A 15,624-nucleotide genomic window follows, 5' to 3' on the forward strand; every position below is an offset into this window, starting at 1 on the left:
TGGACTATCTTTCCACCTATTCTGGTCTTTTTCCCCACACAACCGATCTCTTAGTTCGACAGCCAAGTGCGGTGGCGATAAGGCTGGCGTAGCCAGCTGTTGTCAGATCGCCCACATGAGTTAGATCGCAACGTCACGCCACCCTTGCCGAGCCCGGCGCCATCTTGAGTGTGGCGTCTTGATGCTCCCCTTTCTCGGGGCTCCGCATGGTTCTCTAATGGCCCCCCAAATTTCAGGCAGTCCCCAAAGATTAGCCCAATTGGCTCAAGAGATGATTATTTTCCCCGAGTAACTCTGTAATGTTTATGTGCCCATCGCAGTCCAGCAGTGGGGTGGGAGAAGGGTAGACTCGATGACCCGGCGGGCCCCTGGAGGAGGCTGCCCTGAAGCTGTCGCGACGGCAGTGACCGCTCGGGACAGACCCTAACCAGAGCCCTAGAGTGAGGGGACCGCTATGCCGTGAGGGACCCGCGGACTATCCCACTCGAGGGACATCGCGCATCGCGGCATCGGGCATCGAGTCCCCTTGATACATGAATCCCTCTGTGCGCTTGATCCGGTGCCTGCTTTTCGACTGGCTTGGCCGACGGACGCCGGACCTGATGGTGGGCAAACTGGGTCGCCTGCCCACAAGACTGGGTGCTCTGCCCTGGGCGGGCACGAGGATATGGCAGAGAGACGGGGCGGCCCAGGTGCCCGGGTCTCGGCCTCGGGACCTCGTTGCTCGTCGTGGGGCTGCCGTCCACTTGCACTGGGACAATCCTTGGTCGAAGGCGCCCAGGCGCGGGGGGCGGGCACCTCCGCGGGCACTGCGCTGGGCACCGCCCGGGGCGAGAGCGGCCCAGCACCCCGCCGTCCCCTCCCCCGCGCTGGCAGCCGTCGTGCGCCCGCCGCCGCCCCCTCTTCCCTCCCCCTCCTTCCGAGCAGTCGCGGGGAGGGCGGGAGGGAGGGGGAAGGGAGCTGGGCGGGCAGCTTTGCCGCGCTTTGGCTTTCTGCGTCAGCAGCCCCAGCAAAACAGCTGCGGGAGCGCGCGTCCGGAACGCGCTCGCGCACCCCTCCCCCGCGGACTCGGCGCCGCTGAGACCCGGCAAAATCAGGCCTTGAATGACAGTGCGACCGGCGACTGCGCAGCGCGGGACGCGCCGGGGTACTGCCGCTTTAAGCACGCTTGTCCATTGTTCGGAATCGAGCCAATGAGCGAGCGCCCGCTCCCTGCGCTCAGCCAATAGCGGCCGGGCATGGGAAGCCGAGCGCCGCCCACTAATCTATATTAAAGCTTCTGGCGCCGCGTGAGTCCCCCACTGGCTGCTCTGAAAAGCCATCTTTGCATTGTTCCTCGTCCGCCTCCTTGCTCGCCGCAGCCGCCTCCGCCGCGCGCTTCCTCCGCCGCCGCGGACTCCGGCAGCTTTATCGCCAGAGTCCCTGAATTCTCGCTTTCTTTTTAAATCCCCTGCATCGGATCACCGGCGTGCCCCACCATGTCAGACGCAGCCGTAGACACCAGCTCCGAAATCACCACCAAGGTGAGGCTGGACGCCGCCCGCCCCCTCGGGGTCCGCGCGCCGTCGCCCGGGCGGTGTTCGGCGCGCAGCAGCTGGACTGCCTCAAGCCCGCTGTTGCTCCCTCTCTCGGGGAAATGGCCCGCCCCCGGCGCGGTGCCCTCAGGCAGCCCACTCTTTGTGTGGTGCGGGGGAGGGGGCGGGAACCGCCGCGGGCAGACGTGATGCCCGTCGGGGAGTGGGCCGGGCGCCCTCAGGGGCCGAGGGCTAGGCGCCGAGGCCCGCTCACGGCTCTCGAAACTCGTCTGTGAGCCGTCTGAGTGGCGGCGGGAGGGGAAGGGCCTGTCTGGGGGTCGCCGGCCCGCCGGGCGCACGGAAATAACTTTGAAACTCGAGCGCGTTGGGAATCGGAAGTGCTGGGGGGCGCGTGTTGGGGCGCGGGCCGGCCGCGGGAAGTGGCGGCGAGCGCCCGCCGGCCGCGCTGCTCTTTGTTCGGCGCCAGGCTGCCGGTTTCGCGCCCTGCAGCGGACCTGAGGTGGTTTATCTGGACTAAGCCCCAATAAGGCGGATGGGGCGACGGGCCGGCTGGCCGCGACGTCGGCAGTCCCCGCGGAGGTGTGACGGGCTTATCCGCTTTGGGCGCTCTGGGAGGCGGGGGTGGGCGCCCTTCGAGGCGAGTGCGCCGGGAGCGGCCGCCCAGCTTCAGTCATGCACCCGCGGTGCCGGGCTTGGCTGAGGAGGCGAGAGCCCACGCGCCGCAGGGAGGAAAGAGAAAGTGAAGCACGGCGCTAGGGCGACGATGGGCGCCCCCCGCGGCTGCCCGGGAGTACCGTGTGCGCCGCAGCTCGGGGCGACGCGGGCCAACACGGCGGCCGCGACAGGCCGATGGTAGGGTCGAACTGGGGGGGCGCCCGGGCCCCGTGGCGGGTTCACCGCTCTCGGCTGTGAGGTCCTGAGCGGCTGGCGCGGCTCGGCTCCTGCTGTCGGCGCCGCCTCGGTCCCACTGCCCGCCCTGGGTAGCGTCTCCGCCCTCGGCGGGAGCGCAGCGCGCTCAGACTGACTGGCTTTTTCTTCATCTTTCGGCCCTCGTCCGCGCCCCTCGTGCCCCTGCGGGGATTGGCGCGAGTCACCTTGGCGTCTCCTTAACTCTTGTGCCCCTGGCGTCACCTCTGGCTCTCGCAGTGCCGACTTCTTGGCACAGCGGAGCTCGGGCCCGGTATCTCCGTAGGGGCTCTCAGTGGCCCCTTCTGGGCTCAGTCCGGGAACCAGTTTGTTGGGGGAGAACACCGTCCCCATTGCGGGGCCTGGGTGTTCGATTTTCTGCGAAGCACCGAAAGGTGACTTCCCGCGAGGGCGATGAAGTAGCCCGAGAGGCGCATCCCCGACGGTCTCGGACCTAAGCAGCCCGGCGGACTTCGGGGCGACCTCCCGCGGGACTTGGCCCGGCATATGCAGACATTCGGGCCTGCCGCGGTGGCGGCAGTGGGGCGTCGAGTCGAGAGGCCAACCGACCGACGCGCCACCCGCGCGCTTGGCACTGTGCGCTCTGCCTATCCGCCCGGAGTCTCCAAGGCAAGGGACGCACTCGGCGGCCCCGAGCCACGTGCTCCCTGCGCGCGGTGCGTGCAGAGGCCCGCGCGCAAAGCCCGCCGGGCGGGGGATGCGCGCCTGCGCGCCGCGACCTCCCTGCCCCCACAGCTCCCCGGGACTTTGTCCGCCAGGGGGCGAGAGCGGGCGGAGCTGGGGTCCGGGGTCCGGGGAGCGGGGTGGGCCGACAGGTGGGCCGAGGGGTCCCGCAGGCCGGGACGCCTGTTGGTATTGGCGGCTGTGTCGTGTGGAAAAAATTACCGGGCGCCCGGGGCGGCGCTGCCTTTTGGATCCTGGGCGGAGTCCCACCCACGAGGTGCGGTCGGGACCCCTAGCCTTCGCGGGGAGGCCGGGACTTGGTTACTCCGGAGGCAGGCCCCGGCCTGGGGCACCGCCAAGCAGCGGTTTGCGGCCTCTAGGAATAGCGGTCGGATTTGGGGGTCAGTGTGCTTTGGTTTTTTTCAGAGACCTGATCTGGCTGGGGCGGTGCGTTCTCGCGGGTCTTCCAGGCTGGCGCGCCAGTGGGGCCCTCCCCGAGCGCAGGCCCCTCCCTCCTTGCCTTATTTATTTCTGGGACATATCCTGCCACCTTCCTAGACGGCTCGAGGGGCGGGTTCCTTGCACTTGGAAGCAGGCTGATGGGCGTGAGTGTCCGGGGCTCGTCCACCCGGCCCGACGGGTTGGGGCTGTGGCGCCACATGGCTCCTTTCCTAGGAAGCGCCAGGGGGCAGTGGGAACCGCCACAGGGGCCGCTGTAGCGGGCCTTAAAGGATGGGAAACCCGATCACAGATGCCCCCGCCGGCCTTCCTTTCACCGGACCAGTGGGAAAGGGACCAGTGGGAGAGGGACCGCAGGGACATTAGGCCCTTCTCCACGTGTCGCGTGCGACTCTTAATTTGGGATGGACGCAACAGACCAGTAGTAAGCGCCTTTGCTTACCCTGGGGTTGCTCGGAAGACTTACTGGTTACTGGTTCCTTCTTCCCTTTTGAAGGACTTAAAGGAGAAGAAGGAAGTTGTGGAAGAGGCAGAAAATGGAAGAGACGCCCCTGCTAACGGGAATGCTGTGAGTGTCCGCCTTGCTCCTGAGCCCTGGCAGCTACCGCCCCGCAGTTTTTCCTCCTCTACTTTAAACATATATATATATATAGCTTTGCACAGTGGCAGTATCGTAGCCAGTGAGCTTTACCCGAGGCGCGAATATTGCTAGTTAAATATTTATAAAAACCTTTCGAGCAGCGCCTGAACAAGAATAGGTTAAGAGGAGCTCCGGTAGTCTGAGTTTGGGCTTGTCCCAGGGTGGGGGAAGCCCTTGCCCTTGCCTTGGGGCAGTTAATGTGCAGGGTTCATGATGGAGCCTGGAGGGTGTTGACTGGAGAAGAGCCTCTGGGGTGGGCTTGGCTGTAGATGTAGCTGGCAGCCTCTGGTGGGAGACTGGGCATCAGGAGCAACGCTCTGTCCATCCCTGGGCCAGCTGGTAAAGAACGTGGTCTGTTTTCTGTCGAGGAGAATGAGGAAAATGGGGAGCAAGAGGCTGACAATGAGGTAGATGAAGAAGAGGAAGAAGGTGGGGAGGAAGAGGAGGAGGAAGAAGAAGGTGATGGTGAGTAGCCTTGTCTGTCTTCCCGTTTTCAGGTACTTCTTCTTGGTCTTGTCTGGCAGAAGGGGAAGGAGTTGGGGCTCCTGGGAGTGGGACCATGGTACTTGGGGCCAGTGGACCACATGACCGTGGGCACCCACCTGTAGAGTCAGGGAGGGTCTCCCTGACAAGGAACTGTGCCCATGCCCACTCACACTCACTCGCACACCTAAAAGTTTGTTTCGTGCAGCTCTGAAAGCCACTGATCTGTTGGGCTAGCTTCTTGGGGTGCAGCTGCTTGGGCCTCTGTCCTCTGGAGATTCCCACCTGTGCAGTGGGCATGTGTGTCCTGATTGGGCCCAGTTGCAGGCAGCAGAGGCAGGGCAGGGACCTTGCAGTCCGCCACATGTTCCTCCGGATTTCCCCAGGAGCCACAGTGGGAGGGAAGTGTGGTTTACCTGGCCTTTGATTCTCCAGGTGAGGAAGAGGATGGAGATGAAGATGAGGAAGCTGAGTCAGCTACGGGCAAGCGGGCAGCTGAAGATGATGAGGTGGGTTCTGGCTTGAGAAGAAGGGGGGTTTGGCATCTGGGTCTCCCCACCTACCTCTAGCGGAGGTGCTCAAGCCACGGAGGGACTGTTTCTGACATTGGCCACTGTGTGGTCCTGAATCTTAAGAACAGGAAGGAACAGGGCTGGGCTCAACTTCCCAGAGCAAAGGCTTTGGGCTGTGGAGCTGAGGGTCCCTCGTTCTTGCTCTGCCTGTGGGAGCTGAGGCAGTGGGCTGGGTAGGGCCCCTGGGGTTGGAGGGGCCTTTGACAGTCTTTCTCTGCCCAGGATGACGATGTTGATACCAAGAAGCAGAAGACTGACGAGGATGACTAGACAGCAAAAAAGGAAAAGTTAAACTAAAAAAAAAAGGCCGCCGTGACCTATTCACCCTCCACTTCCCGTCTCAGAATCTAAACGTGGTCACCTTCGAGTAGAGAGGCCCGCCCGCCCGCCCACCGTGGGCAGTGCCACCCGCAGATGACACGCGCTCTCCACCACCCCACCCAAACCATGAGAATTTGCAACAGGGGAGGAAAAAAGAACCAAAACTTCCAAGGCCCTGCTTTTTTTCTTAAAAGTACTTTAAAAAGGAAATTTGTTTGTATTTTTTATTTACATTTTATATTTTTGTACATATTGTTAGGGTCAGCCATTTTTAATGATCTCGGATGACCAAACCAGCCTTCGGAGCGTTCTCTGTCCTACTTCTGACTTTACTTGTGGTGTGACCATGTTCATTATAATCTCAAAGGAGAAAAAAAACCTTGTAAAAAAAGCAAAAACGACAACAGAAAAACAATCTTATTCCGAGCATTCCAGTAACTTTTTTGTGTATGTACTTAGCTGTACTATAAGTAGTTGGTTTGTATGAGATGGTTAAAAAGGCCAAAGATAAAAGGTTTCTTTTTTTTCCTTTTTTGTCTATGAAGTTGCTGTTTATTTTTTTTGGCCTGTTTGATGTATGTGTGAAACAATGTTGTCCAACAATAAACAGGAATTTTATTTTGCTGAGTTGTTCTAACAAAGCTGTCTCAAGCCTAGTTTTTCTGTTTCAGTTTCTTCAGACCTTCCAGGGCATGAGGATAGGATGGGGAGGATCCCGGGGACAGTGGGTTGAAGACCTTTTGGGAGGCAGTTGGATATGCCCTGTGATGGGCAGCAGTCTGGTGGGTGGGCAGGGACTGAGCTGCAGTTGGGTGGGGGGCTGCCTACTGGGGCAGTCAGTGATTGTCCTAAGAAGCCTTAACTGGGGAGGAGGACTTCATCACTGGGTGCCACATGGGGACTCTGGTGCCCTGGAGGTGTGGGGGTATGCAGTCCTAGACACTGGAAACAGGCCACACGGGACTGCCATTCTGTGGAGCGCAGGGTGGTGATGGTACAGGCCAAAAGGGAACTTGCCAAGCTTCCCGAGACTCCTCCAAGTGGTAGCTGCCTCTGCAGGCCTCACCGGGTTAGCTCCATGACGTGGCTCCCCCTGCCGGCGGCGTGTGGTACCTGCCGGCCTCAGGATGCCTAGGGTTTTGGTTTGGCACTGGTGCAGCCTGGCCGTCATCCAACCTTTAGTCTCCAGGTCCCTTAGCTTAGTTGGGCAGGCCCACCCTGCCCCTTGAACATGGTTGGAGAAGTTATTGTGCTGTTTGAATTTTCACACACGAGCTGTGAGCAGTGGGTCAGGATAACCAACTGGAGGAAGTGCTACCAGCTCATGCCCTCAGAGGTGGAGGTGAGGATAAGAGCTCACCAAGAACCTTCTGGGATCCTCCAATGAGAGCTGCAGGGGCAGGGGCCTGTATAGGCACTGCCAGTGGGCCTGTTGCCCAGGTAGGACCTGAGGAAGCCATCAAGGAGCTTGTAGGAAAACTCCCAGGAGCAGACTCAAGTGTCTGCAGAGGCCTGGCCTGGGTTAAGGGAGACACCGGGAAGGAGGGAAATGGGTGCATTTAAGAGAGCAAGAGAGACCAGTTCCCCCTGCCTGCCCCTTGACCCCATGTCCGCTCCATTCTATGCCCCTCCCCCACCTTTGTGGTTCACACCGCCAGAGTTCTGGGGGGACCTTGCCCTTCTCTGGCTGGAGCTTAGTCACCCTCATGGGGCTGCTCAGGCCGCTTGTTCAGCATGTCCCCAGGCAGCTGCCATCAGGATCAGGGGCAGGTTGAGGCCTAGGTAGGAAGGACCCTCTGACCTGTGTCTACCCCACACCCTCTGCACAGCTTGGGTATCTGCATCATGGCTCATCCAGGGAAGAAAGGGAGGGTCTGGAGCCAAAACACTGGCTCCTCTCTGTTCTGCCACTCAAGGCAACTCAGTACTGCAATGTTCCCAAGCTTGTCGCCCAGGAGGATGTCTCTAAGGCAGGAGTGCAGGCGAAGGCTGTGAAAGAAGGCCACACAGGGCAGGCAGCGCTTGGAGCTGAGAGCAGGTCTAACCCAGCTCCTTCAGGCTGCGGTCCTGCTCAGAACCACTATGGCAAGGCCCCCTGAAAGGGGGTCTGCACACAGACATGGCAGCCATGTTAGCATGAGGCAAGTAACTGAATTTTGTGGTCCTCAATCCCCTCCTCTGCAAAATGGCAACAATAGGATGAGGCATGAGCCAGGGCCCAGGGCTGCCTTGCTAGGGTCCCCCTGAGACACCTAACATCAGCAGAGCTTACTGCCTCCGCTGTCTGAGCTGCCTCATCCAACCAAAGGTTTGGCCAGGAACAGCATTTGCTGCTTCTAGCAGAACACACTTGCCCCTAGTCCTGAACCTAGCACAGAATTAACCACTGCCTGAGGATATGCCTCAGGGCTCGGAGTCACCTTGATACCACTCCCAAAGTCCCCGAATGGCCTCCCACTGGAGCCCGGGTTAAAAGATTAGCAAGGAATGAGTGCCCTCTGGTGGACACAGAGGAACTGTAAAGCGTGCCCCTGAATTCTGTTCCGTCCAGGAAAGACCCTTCAGTGGGCCCTGGTCCCAAGGTAGGCAATGTCAGTCACCCTCCACCACCCTGATCCCCTCACCCAAACAAGACCTTTCTCCCTCTGTGTTGCTGGAACCCCAGTCAGATGTGACAGTCAGTGGTCATTTCCCAGGCCTTCCTCTGGGCGACTGATGCCCCCTCCTAAGGACTGAGTCCTTTATGTGGAACTAAAGCTGGAAGCAGGGGTCCATTCTTCCACCGTCTTGGGCGTCCCTGTGGCCACAGGTGCTCCTGCCATGCTCTGTTCACATGCTTGGTGTGTACACTGCCCTCTTGGGGTGGGCCTGTTCCTCAGTTATCTCTAGCACCAAGTACAGCACACAGAAAATGCAGGCCCTCATGGAGGACTGTACACAGCCTCACTCGACTCCACACTCCCTCACTGGACTCCACACACCCTCACGCACTGGACTCCATGCTCCCTCACTGGACTCCACCCTCCCTCACTGGACTCCACCCTCCCTCACTGGACTCTACCTCCCTCACTGGACTCCACACACCCTCACTGGACTCCACACACCCTCACTGGAGTCCACCCTCCCTCACTGGACTCTACCTCCCTCACTGGACTCCACACACCCTCACTGGAGTCCACCCTCCCTCACTGGACTCTACCTCCCTCACTGGACTCCACACACCCTCACTGCACACCACACACCTTCATTGGAGTCCACCTCCCTCACTGGACTCTACCCTCCCTCACTGGACTCCACTTCCCTCGCTGACTGGACCCCACGCTCCCTCACTGGACTCCACACACCCTCACTGGGCTCCACCTCCCTCGCTGACTGGACCCCACGCACCCTCGCTGACTGGACCCCACGCTCCCTCGCTGACTGGACCCCACGCTCCCTCGCTGACTGGACCCCACGCTCCCTCGCTGACTGGACCCCACGCTCCCTCGATGACTGGACCCCACGCACCCTCGCTGACTGGACCCCACGCTCCCTCGCTGACTGGACCCCACGCTCCCTCGCTGACTGGACCCCACGCTCCCTCGATGACTGGACCCCACGCACCCTCGCTGACTGGACCCCACGCACCCTCGCTGACTGGACCCCACGCTCCCTCGCTGACTGGACCCCACGCTCCCTCGCTGACTGGACTCCACGCTCCCTCGCTGACTGGACTCCACGCTCCCTCGCTGGACTCCACACACCGTCACTGGACCCAACATATCCTCACTGGGACTGCTGCCCTGAGTGCACACTAGGGGAGTTTGAGAGTTTGAATGGGGGGCGTTCACTGGAATGACTAGAATGACTTAGTCACTAGATTGGGGGGCGGGGAGTCAGGGGCTCCCAGCTCTACTTCCTGGCTCTCTTGGCTGTGGGCTACACAGTCCCAGGATCCAGTACTGCTTTTCCTCTACTGCTATCACAAGCCCTGGGGTCGGTATCCTCAGCCTCTGGCCTTTCATAACTCCTCCCAGATCTCAGTCCCTCTAGGGCCCTAGCCTGCCTCTACCGAGCCACCTCTGCGGGTTGGATGCCTGTGTCCTAGATACAGGCCAGCCCTGCCTGCCTCAGGGCCCTGGCCGCTGCGTGGTCCCCTCCTGGTGGGAGCGGCTTCATGAGGATGGAATCCCTGGGCCCCATGTTATTTGGGGCCTGCTTCAGTCTGGCTGGGCCTCACAGGCCTGGCCCCCTGCTATGCCCAACCTGTCTGCCCAGCAGCCTATCTCCTGGATGCAAGTGTGGTCAGTTTTGCAGTGTCGCTGCTTGTCCTCCCTGTACCCCAAGCCCGTGGAGGCATGGGCAGAGCCAGCCAGGGAATGGGGCAGAGCTGTGCTCTGAGCTCTTCCTCTCGGGATACCTCAGCCTATGCTCATGGGTTTGCCCTGAGCTCAGAGAGGTGAAGGAAGCACAGATTAGGAAACATGGCTGAAACATTTTAAGGCCGCCTGGCACACTGACCCTATTTATATACTGGGTGAATGACACATGCATCGTTTGCAGAGAAGGCCTGGCAGCCAGTGACTGGTGTGGATTCCATGAAGTCCTGAGCACAGCCAAGGATCGATGGTGTGCCTCCATGGATTCTCTGTCAAGGCTGTCACCCACAGCAACAAGAAGTACCAGGTGGTCACTTAGAGCAACCTCATTTTACAAGCACCCATGTGAGGACCCTACTGTGAGGCTCTGGGCAGGGAGCAGATCCCTTACTGAAAGGAGCTGCCGGTGGATTCCATAAGGTCCCAGGGGACATCTATTATTTTTGTTACCAGCAGCCATTCCTTCACCCTTTTCTTGGCAGTAATGCCCTGAAGCAACGTCCAGCTTTGTTTTCTTTTAGATGGAGTCTAGCTCTGTCGCCCAGGGCAGTGGCGTGATCTCGGCTCACTACAACCTCTGCCTCCCGGGTTCAAGCGATTCGCCTGCTTCAGCCTCCTGAGTAGCTGAGATTACAGGCGTAAGCCACCAGGCCATAGCTTTCTTTCTGAACTTCCCCTCTAGCACACTCAGACAAGCTCCAGGGCAGAACACGTGACTTGGTCTGGGCCAATCAGTGACCTGAGGTGCCCTGGCTGCATTGGTTGGGTCAGAGTTGGCACATGACCCAAGTCATCCAATCAGAAGGAGTTCTGGGATTTTTTATTTTTTTATTTTATTTATTTTTTGGGGTTGCCGGAAAGGAAAGAAACATATGGTTTGGTCCCTCAGGGATTTGAACTTAAGAGGCTGGGAAGATGAGGCTGCAGACTACTCAGTGAGGAGCAGAACTGAGTCAAGAGGCAGAGGAACCTCAATTCTGATGACATTGCTTGAGGGCTTCAGTCCAGCCATGCAGAATATTCAGTTAAACAAGCCAGCAAATTTCCTCCCGGTTTAGGCTAGTTCAGGTTGGGTTTTCTGTCATCTGTACCTGAAAGACTCCCAACTAATAAACAGGGAGAATGCAGGGGGCTTCAGACTCCAGTCTCCAAGGCCGACGAGGCCTCTATGAACAAAGACAGGTTGTTGGTGGGGGACAGAGGTGTGGGGATGCCTTTTCTGGTGTGGTTTCCAGATTGGGAGGAATACAGAGTGGTGTGTCAGCCTCAGAAGAGGCTGTGATCTCATGGTCAGTCTGTCAGCAGGATCTGAGTCCTGCCTGAAACATTCCAGCCAGGTGGGGGGATGGCTGGAGTCATCTGAGCTGCCCACCTGGTGTCCTCTGTGTGAAGCCTCTTATCCCCTCTTCTCCAGCCCACAGTGATCTCTGGCCCACTGACCTCCCAGTGCTCCCATCGGGCCTCACAGCCAAACACACTCATTGAAGTGACTGGATGGCCCTGGGAGGCTCCTGGATAAGGTGTGAGATCCCATCTTCACGCAGCCCGGAACCTCCCAGTTGTCTCTCTGCCCCAAGGTGTACCTGAGAGAGGGGAGGTGACTCCATCCCATCTGGAGAAATGCTAGATTAAGCAATGCTAAAAGGGTTTTCTGGCAGGGCATGGTGGCTCGTGCCTGTAATCCCAGCACTTCGGGAGGCTGAGGTGGGAGGATCACTTGAGCTATAGAGTTTGAGACCAGTCCCAGCCTGGGCAACACGGTGAAACCCTGTCTCTACAAAAAATTAAAAAATTAGTCAGGAGTGGTGGCGCATGCACCTATAGTCCCAGCGACATGGAAGGGTGAGGTGGGAGGATAGCTTCAGCTTGGCAGGTCGAGGCTGCCGTGAACCACTGCACCACTGCGTTCTGGCCTGGGTGATAAAGCAAAACTCTGTCTTAAAGAAAACAAAAAAACAAACAAAAGTTCTCTTTCTGTAGAATTCCCTGGGCACTGGGTAGTGCCCAGGGAATTCTAATATACAAAGGTTGCTGAGTTTCCGAGAGGAAAGTTTAGCATGCAGTTCGCTCTCAATTTATTTGACCTGGATTTTTTCACAGAGAACTATTAACATATTGAAGGACATTAGTGTCCAACAAAAGCTGATCTTGCACAAGGACCCTCACCAGGGCTCAGGAAATGTTTGCTGAACCAAGCAGATGATGGAGAAGGATTCCTTTGAAAATTGGTTCCACAGTCTGGCTCTTGGAACCTTGCATGGGCCTTGTCCTCCCATGGCTACAGGTAGCTTGGGGGCCCTGTGCTGACAGCGCTACATGTCAGTATCAGCCCAGCACAGGAGGGAGGCATGCCCTTGGCTAAGGAGGTAACTGGCATTTCTAGGTGGGGGGACAGTAAAATGTGGAAACTGGCATAAACCTTTCTGGAAAACATTTTGATCCTGTATATCAAGATCCAAAAAATACACACACATACTTTTGACCTAGAAGTTCCACGGCCAGGAAACCTGCTGAGGAAAGGCCGGGCATGGTGGCTCACGCCTGTAGTCCCAGCACTTTGGGAGGCTGAGGTGGACGGATCACTTGAGGTCAGGAGTTCAAGACCAGCCTGGCCAACATGATGAAACCCCATCTCCACTAAAAATAGAAACATTAGCTGGGCCTGGTGCGCGCCTGTAATCTCAGCTACTCTGGAGGCTGAGGCAGGAGAATCGCTTGAATCTGGGAGGTGGAGGTTGCAGTGAACTGAGATTGGGCCATTGCACTTCAGCCTGGGTGACAGAGTGGGACTCCGTCTCAAAACAAAAACAAAAACAAAACAAAAACAAAAACAAAACAAAACAAAAAACTGCTGAGGGAGACAGAGGCACTAGACCTGAAGGTGTCCATAACAGCATTATTATTATTATTATTATTATTATTATTTTATTATTGAGATAGGATCTGGCTCTGTTGCCAGGCTGGAGTGCAGTGGCATGATCTGGGCCCACCGTAGCCTTGACCTCTTGGGCTCAAGTCATCCTCTCACTTCAGCCTCCAGAGTAGCTGGGATTACAGGTGGAGCCACTGTGCCTGGCCTAACATTATTGATTGATAAGAGTAAAAAATTAGAGACAAGCCAAATGCTCGATCATCAGGAAGCAGGCAAGTCACTTACAGTATAACCACTTGGTGGATATGACAATGTTTACAAGGAATTTTGAAAATTGTTTTTAAATTTATAAAAGCATTCCAGGCCCCCTGTATGACCTTCACACTAGACAAAAGTACTATGTGAGGAATACAGTGAGACCCCCCTCAACTCCTTGTCTGGTCCAGTAGCCCTCTGTTAACTGTTAATGTGAAGCGTGTGTCCTTCCCCCCAGAACTACGAGTAGTTTTGAATAATGTAGAGAAGAGCTTGTTTTAAAATGTCAAGAGAAAAAAAGTTGATACAGAATTGTGTCTACAGTATAATCTAATGATCAAGAAAAAAAAAAGTCAAGAATGAAGTTCACCAAAATGTCACCTCTCGGTGGTAGAATTTTTTTTTTCTTTAAGGTTCTTTTGTAAATTTTCTACACACAGACTTCAGCAGGGAAATAAATTAACAATCAATAAAAAGAAAGAAAGGAAACAAAGAAAAAAAGGCAAAACAGCAATCTGCACATCCATCACGTCTCTTTCAGTTGCAGGTGATGGAAACCTAACTCAAACTGGTTTATGAAAAAAAGGAAGTTTGTTGTCACTAGGATGTCCTGAGATAGCATGGCTTCAGGTACAGCAGGATTCAGGTGCTCAAACCATGTACATCATCAGGAACGCGTCTCCCTCCTGCCCTGTGTCAGTTCTGTTTTCTTTGGCATTGGTTTTGTTTTCTGGCCATTTCACAGCTATAATACTATTGAACATGGTGACTACTGTTCGCAGCTTCTTCACCTAGCTTGCTGGTGGGAGTGGGAGGGCTGAAAAGGTAGTATGTTAACAGGACAGTTGGTTTTCTAATGAAACTTGAGAAAGCAGTGTAACAGACATCATGAGCCCTGTGGGAAGCCAGCAGCCCCTCGCCCGGACTCCTAGTTCAGCTGGGATTGGGCTGTGCTCTGCAGGCCCTCCTCATGGGGCCTGCTGGGACCCAGCATCTCCGAAGGGGAACCAGTCTTTTTCCCCATGGCTCCAGCCTAAGTCCTGCAGACGGCTCTCACTGGTCAGATCTGGTCACTTGGCCCCATCCCCAAGTCAGTCCCACAGAAGCACTTGGACAGAGAGTGAGAATGGGGTAGGATACCTTCCATTAGGAGGTCTTCCATTATGAAAAATCAGTGTTATGAATAGGAGGGAGGCTGGGCAGGAGAAAGCAACTGATGTCTTCCACATCCAGTCAGTGGGTATTTGAGGAATTTCAATACAATTCAAAATGGAATCAGGGTGACCTGGGCCTGCTCCTGGGCAGGTGGACCTGGAGTATGACTGCACCCAGTGGTAGTGGAACCACATGTCAATATTCCCCTTGTTATTGCCCCTGAGTACTTCTTTCACTTCCCCTCATAGTTCTTCCACCACTAGGGCAAGGCAGGGAGCTTCAGTCTCATTCTCTGAGGGAAGGACGCAGCCTGGGCCAAGAAGACACTGCTCAGCTTAGTTTCAAAGTAGACTCTCTTTACTCATAGCGAGATGAGAAACCAAGCTCTCAGGAGTAAAAAGGGCTAATGTGTTTTTATGTATCATGGACCAAAGTTCAGAGACATGACCACAGTGGGAGAGGACAGTGAGAAAGGGCCCTGCCGACTACACGGGGAGGGGATGGGCCCTTCAAGCCTGACAGGAGTGGGGCTTGGATCAGGAGAGAGAGAGACAATTTAGACATGAGTGACCTCATGGGCTGGCAGTTAGTGCCACACGATGCCCCAAAGACCATGCAGGTCCTTCAGTGGATGCCAACACAGAATGCCTGTGTCTTTGGGTGCCGAGCCACCAGCCTCTGAGGAACTACACCCTCATCCCTGCTCTCTGGGTCCTTTCCAAGCAGAGGAAAGATGCTGCTGTCCGAGGGATGTGGCTGCTTGAGACCTTGTCACATAGCTGGTCACCAGGCTTACCCAACACTCCTGCTTTCCAGTGCTCTCGAGGTCACTCCAGCCAAAAAATGGCCATCTGCTCTCCAGGTCAAAGTGGTGCATAGAAGGGACCAGATGACATTACAGCCAAGGACTTCTCAGGGAACAGGCAGCACCAGAGGATGGCACATCCTTCACAGCTCTCATGCCCAGCCCTGTCCTGAAGATGCTGGGAGCAGGACAGGCCCGGCTCTGATCCTACTTGAGGGAGGCTTTAGGCAAGAAACTTCCCCTATGAGACTTTGGGCTCCTCATGTCTGAAATGGAGCTCACCAGCTCGGCTCCTCTCCAGATGAGGACAAACACAGGCCCCCCGAGTGTCACTGTTCATTATGATTAGTGACTGCAGGTTACAGGGATTTTGGCAACCCTTCTACAGGCAGGATGGGTCAGGGCTCTCAGGTGACACAATGTGACAGGGACTGGTGTAGCTCCAGCTGTTTATGGCGTAGGAGGCTCATACAGCAGAGGACTCAGCCACTGGAAGAGCTGAGGGGTCTGTGGGGGACTGAGGAGGTCTGAGGGGGGAATGTGAGGGGGACTGCAGGGTGGGACTAAGGGGTGACTCAG

General features: G+C 56.7%; 1 protein-coding gene and 1 pseudogene across 7 annotated transcripts; both read left to right on the forward strand.

Annotated features, from left to right (window-relative positions):
* The first annotated feature begins 1,300 nt into the window (after nt 1–1,300).
* PTMA (prothymosin alpha) lies at nt 1,301–6,241 on the forward strand. 7 transcript variants are annotated; one of them, XM_077957894.1, is made up of 6 exons: nt 2,949–3,159; nt 3,236–3,402; nt 4,081–4,152; nt 4,593–4,689; nt 5,143–5,216; nt 5,502–6,241. In XM_077957894.1, the coding sequence occupies exons 1-6, from the start codon at nt 2,949–2,951 to the stop codon at nt 5,547–5,549; spliced, it is 669 nt and encodes a 222-aa protein (XP_077814020.1). In that variant the 3' UTR covers nt 5,550–6,241. The 7 variants fall into 7 exon arrangements, with proteins under 7 accessions (XP_001113543.1, XP_014966835.1, XP_028687055.1 ...); XM_077957895.1 differs by having other exon boundaries at nt 4,596–4,689; XM_001113543.5 differs by lacking the exons at nt 2,949–3,159; nt 3,236–3,402 and adding an exon at nt 1,301–1,523.
* LOC114671672 (U4 spliceosomal RNA) lies at nt 4,236–4,317 on the forward strand (annotated as a pseudogene).
* Nucleotides 6,242–15,624: the final 9,383 nt, after the last annotated feature.

Source organism: Macaca mulatta, chromosome 12 (assembly GCF_049350105.2).
Source record: "Macaca mulatta isolate MMU2019108-1 chromosome 12, T2T-MMU8v2.0, whole genome shotgun sequence".
In the NCBI taxonomy this organism is placed as follows: Eukaryota; Metazoa; Chordata; class Mammalia; order Primates; family Cercopithecidae; genus Macaca; species Macaca mulatta.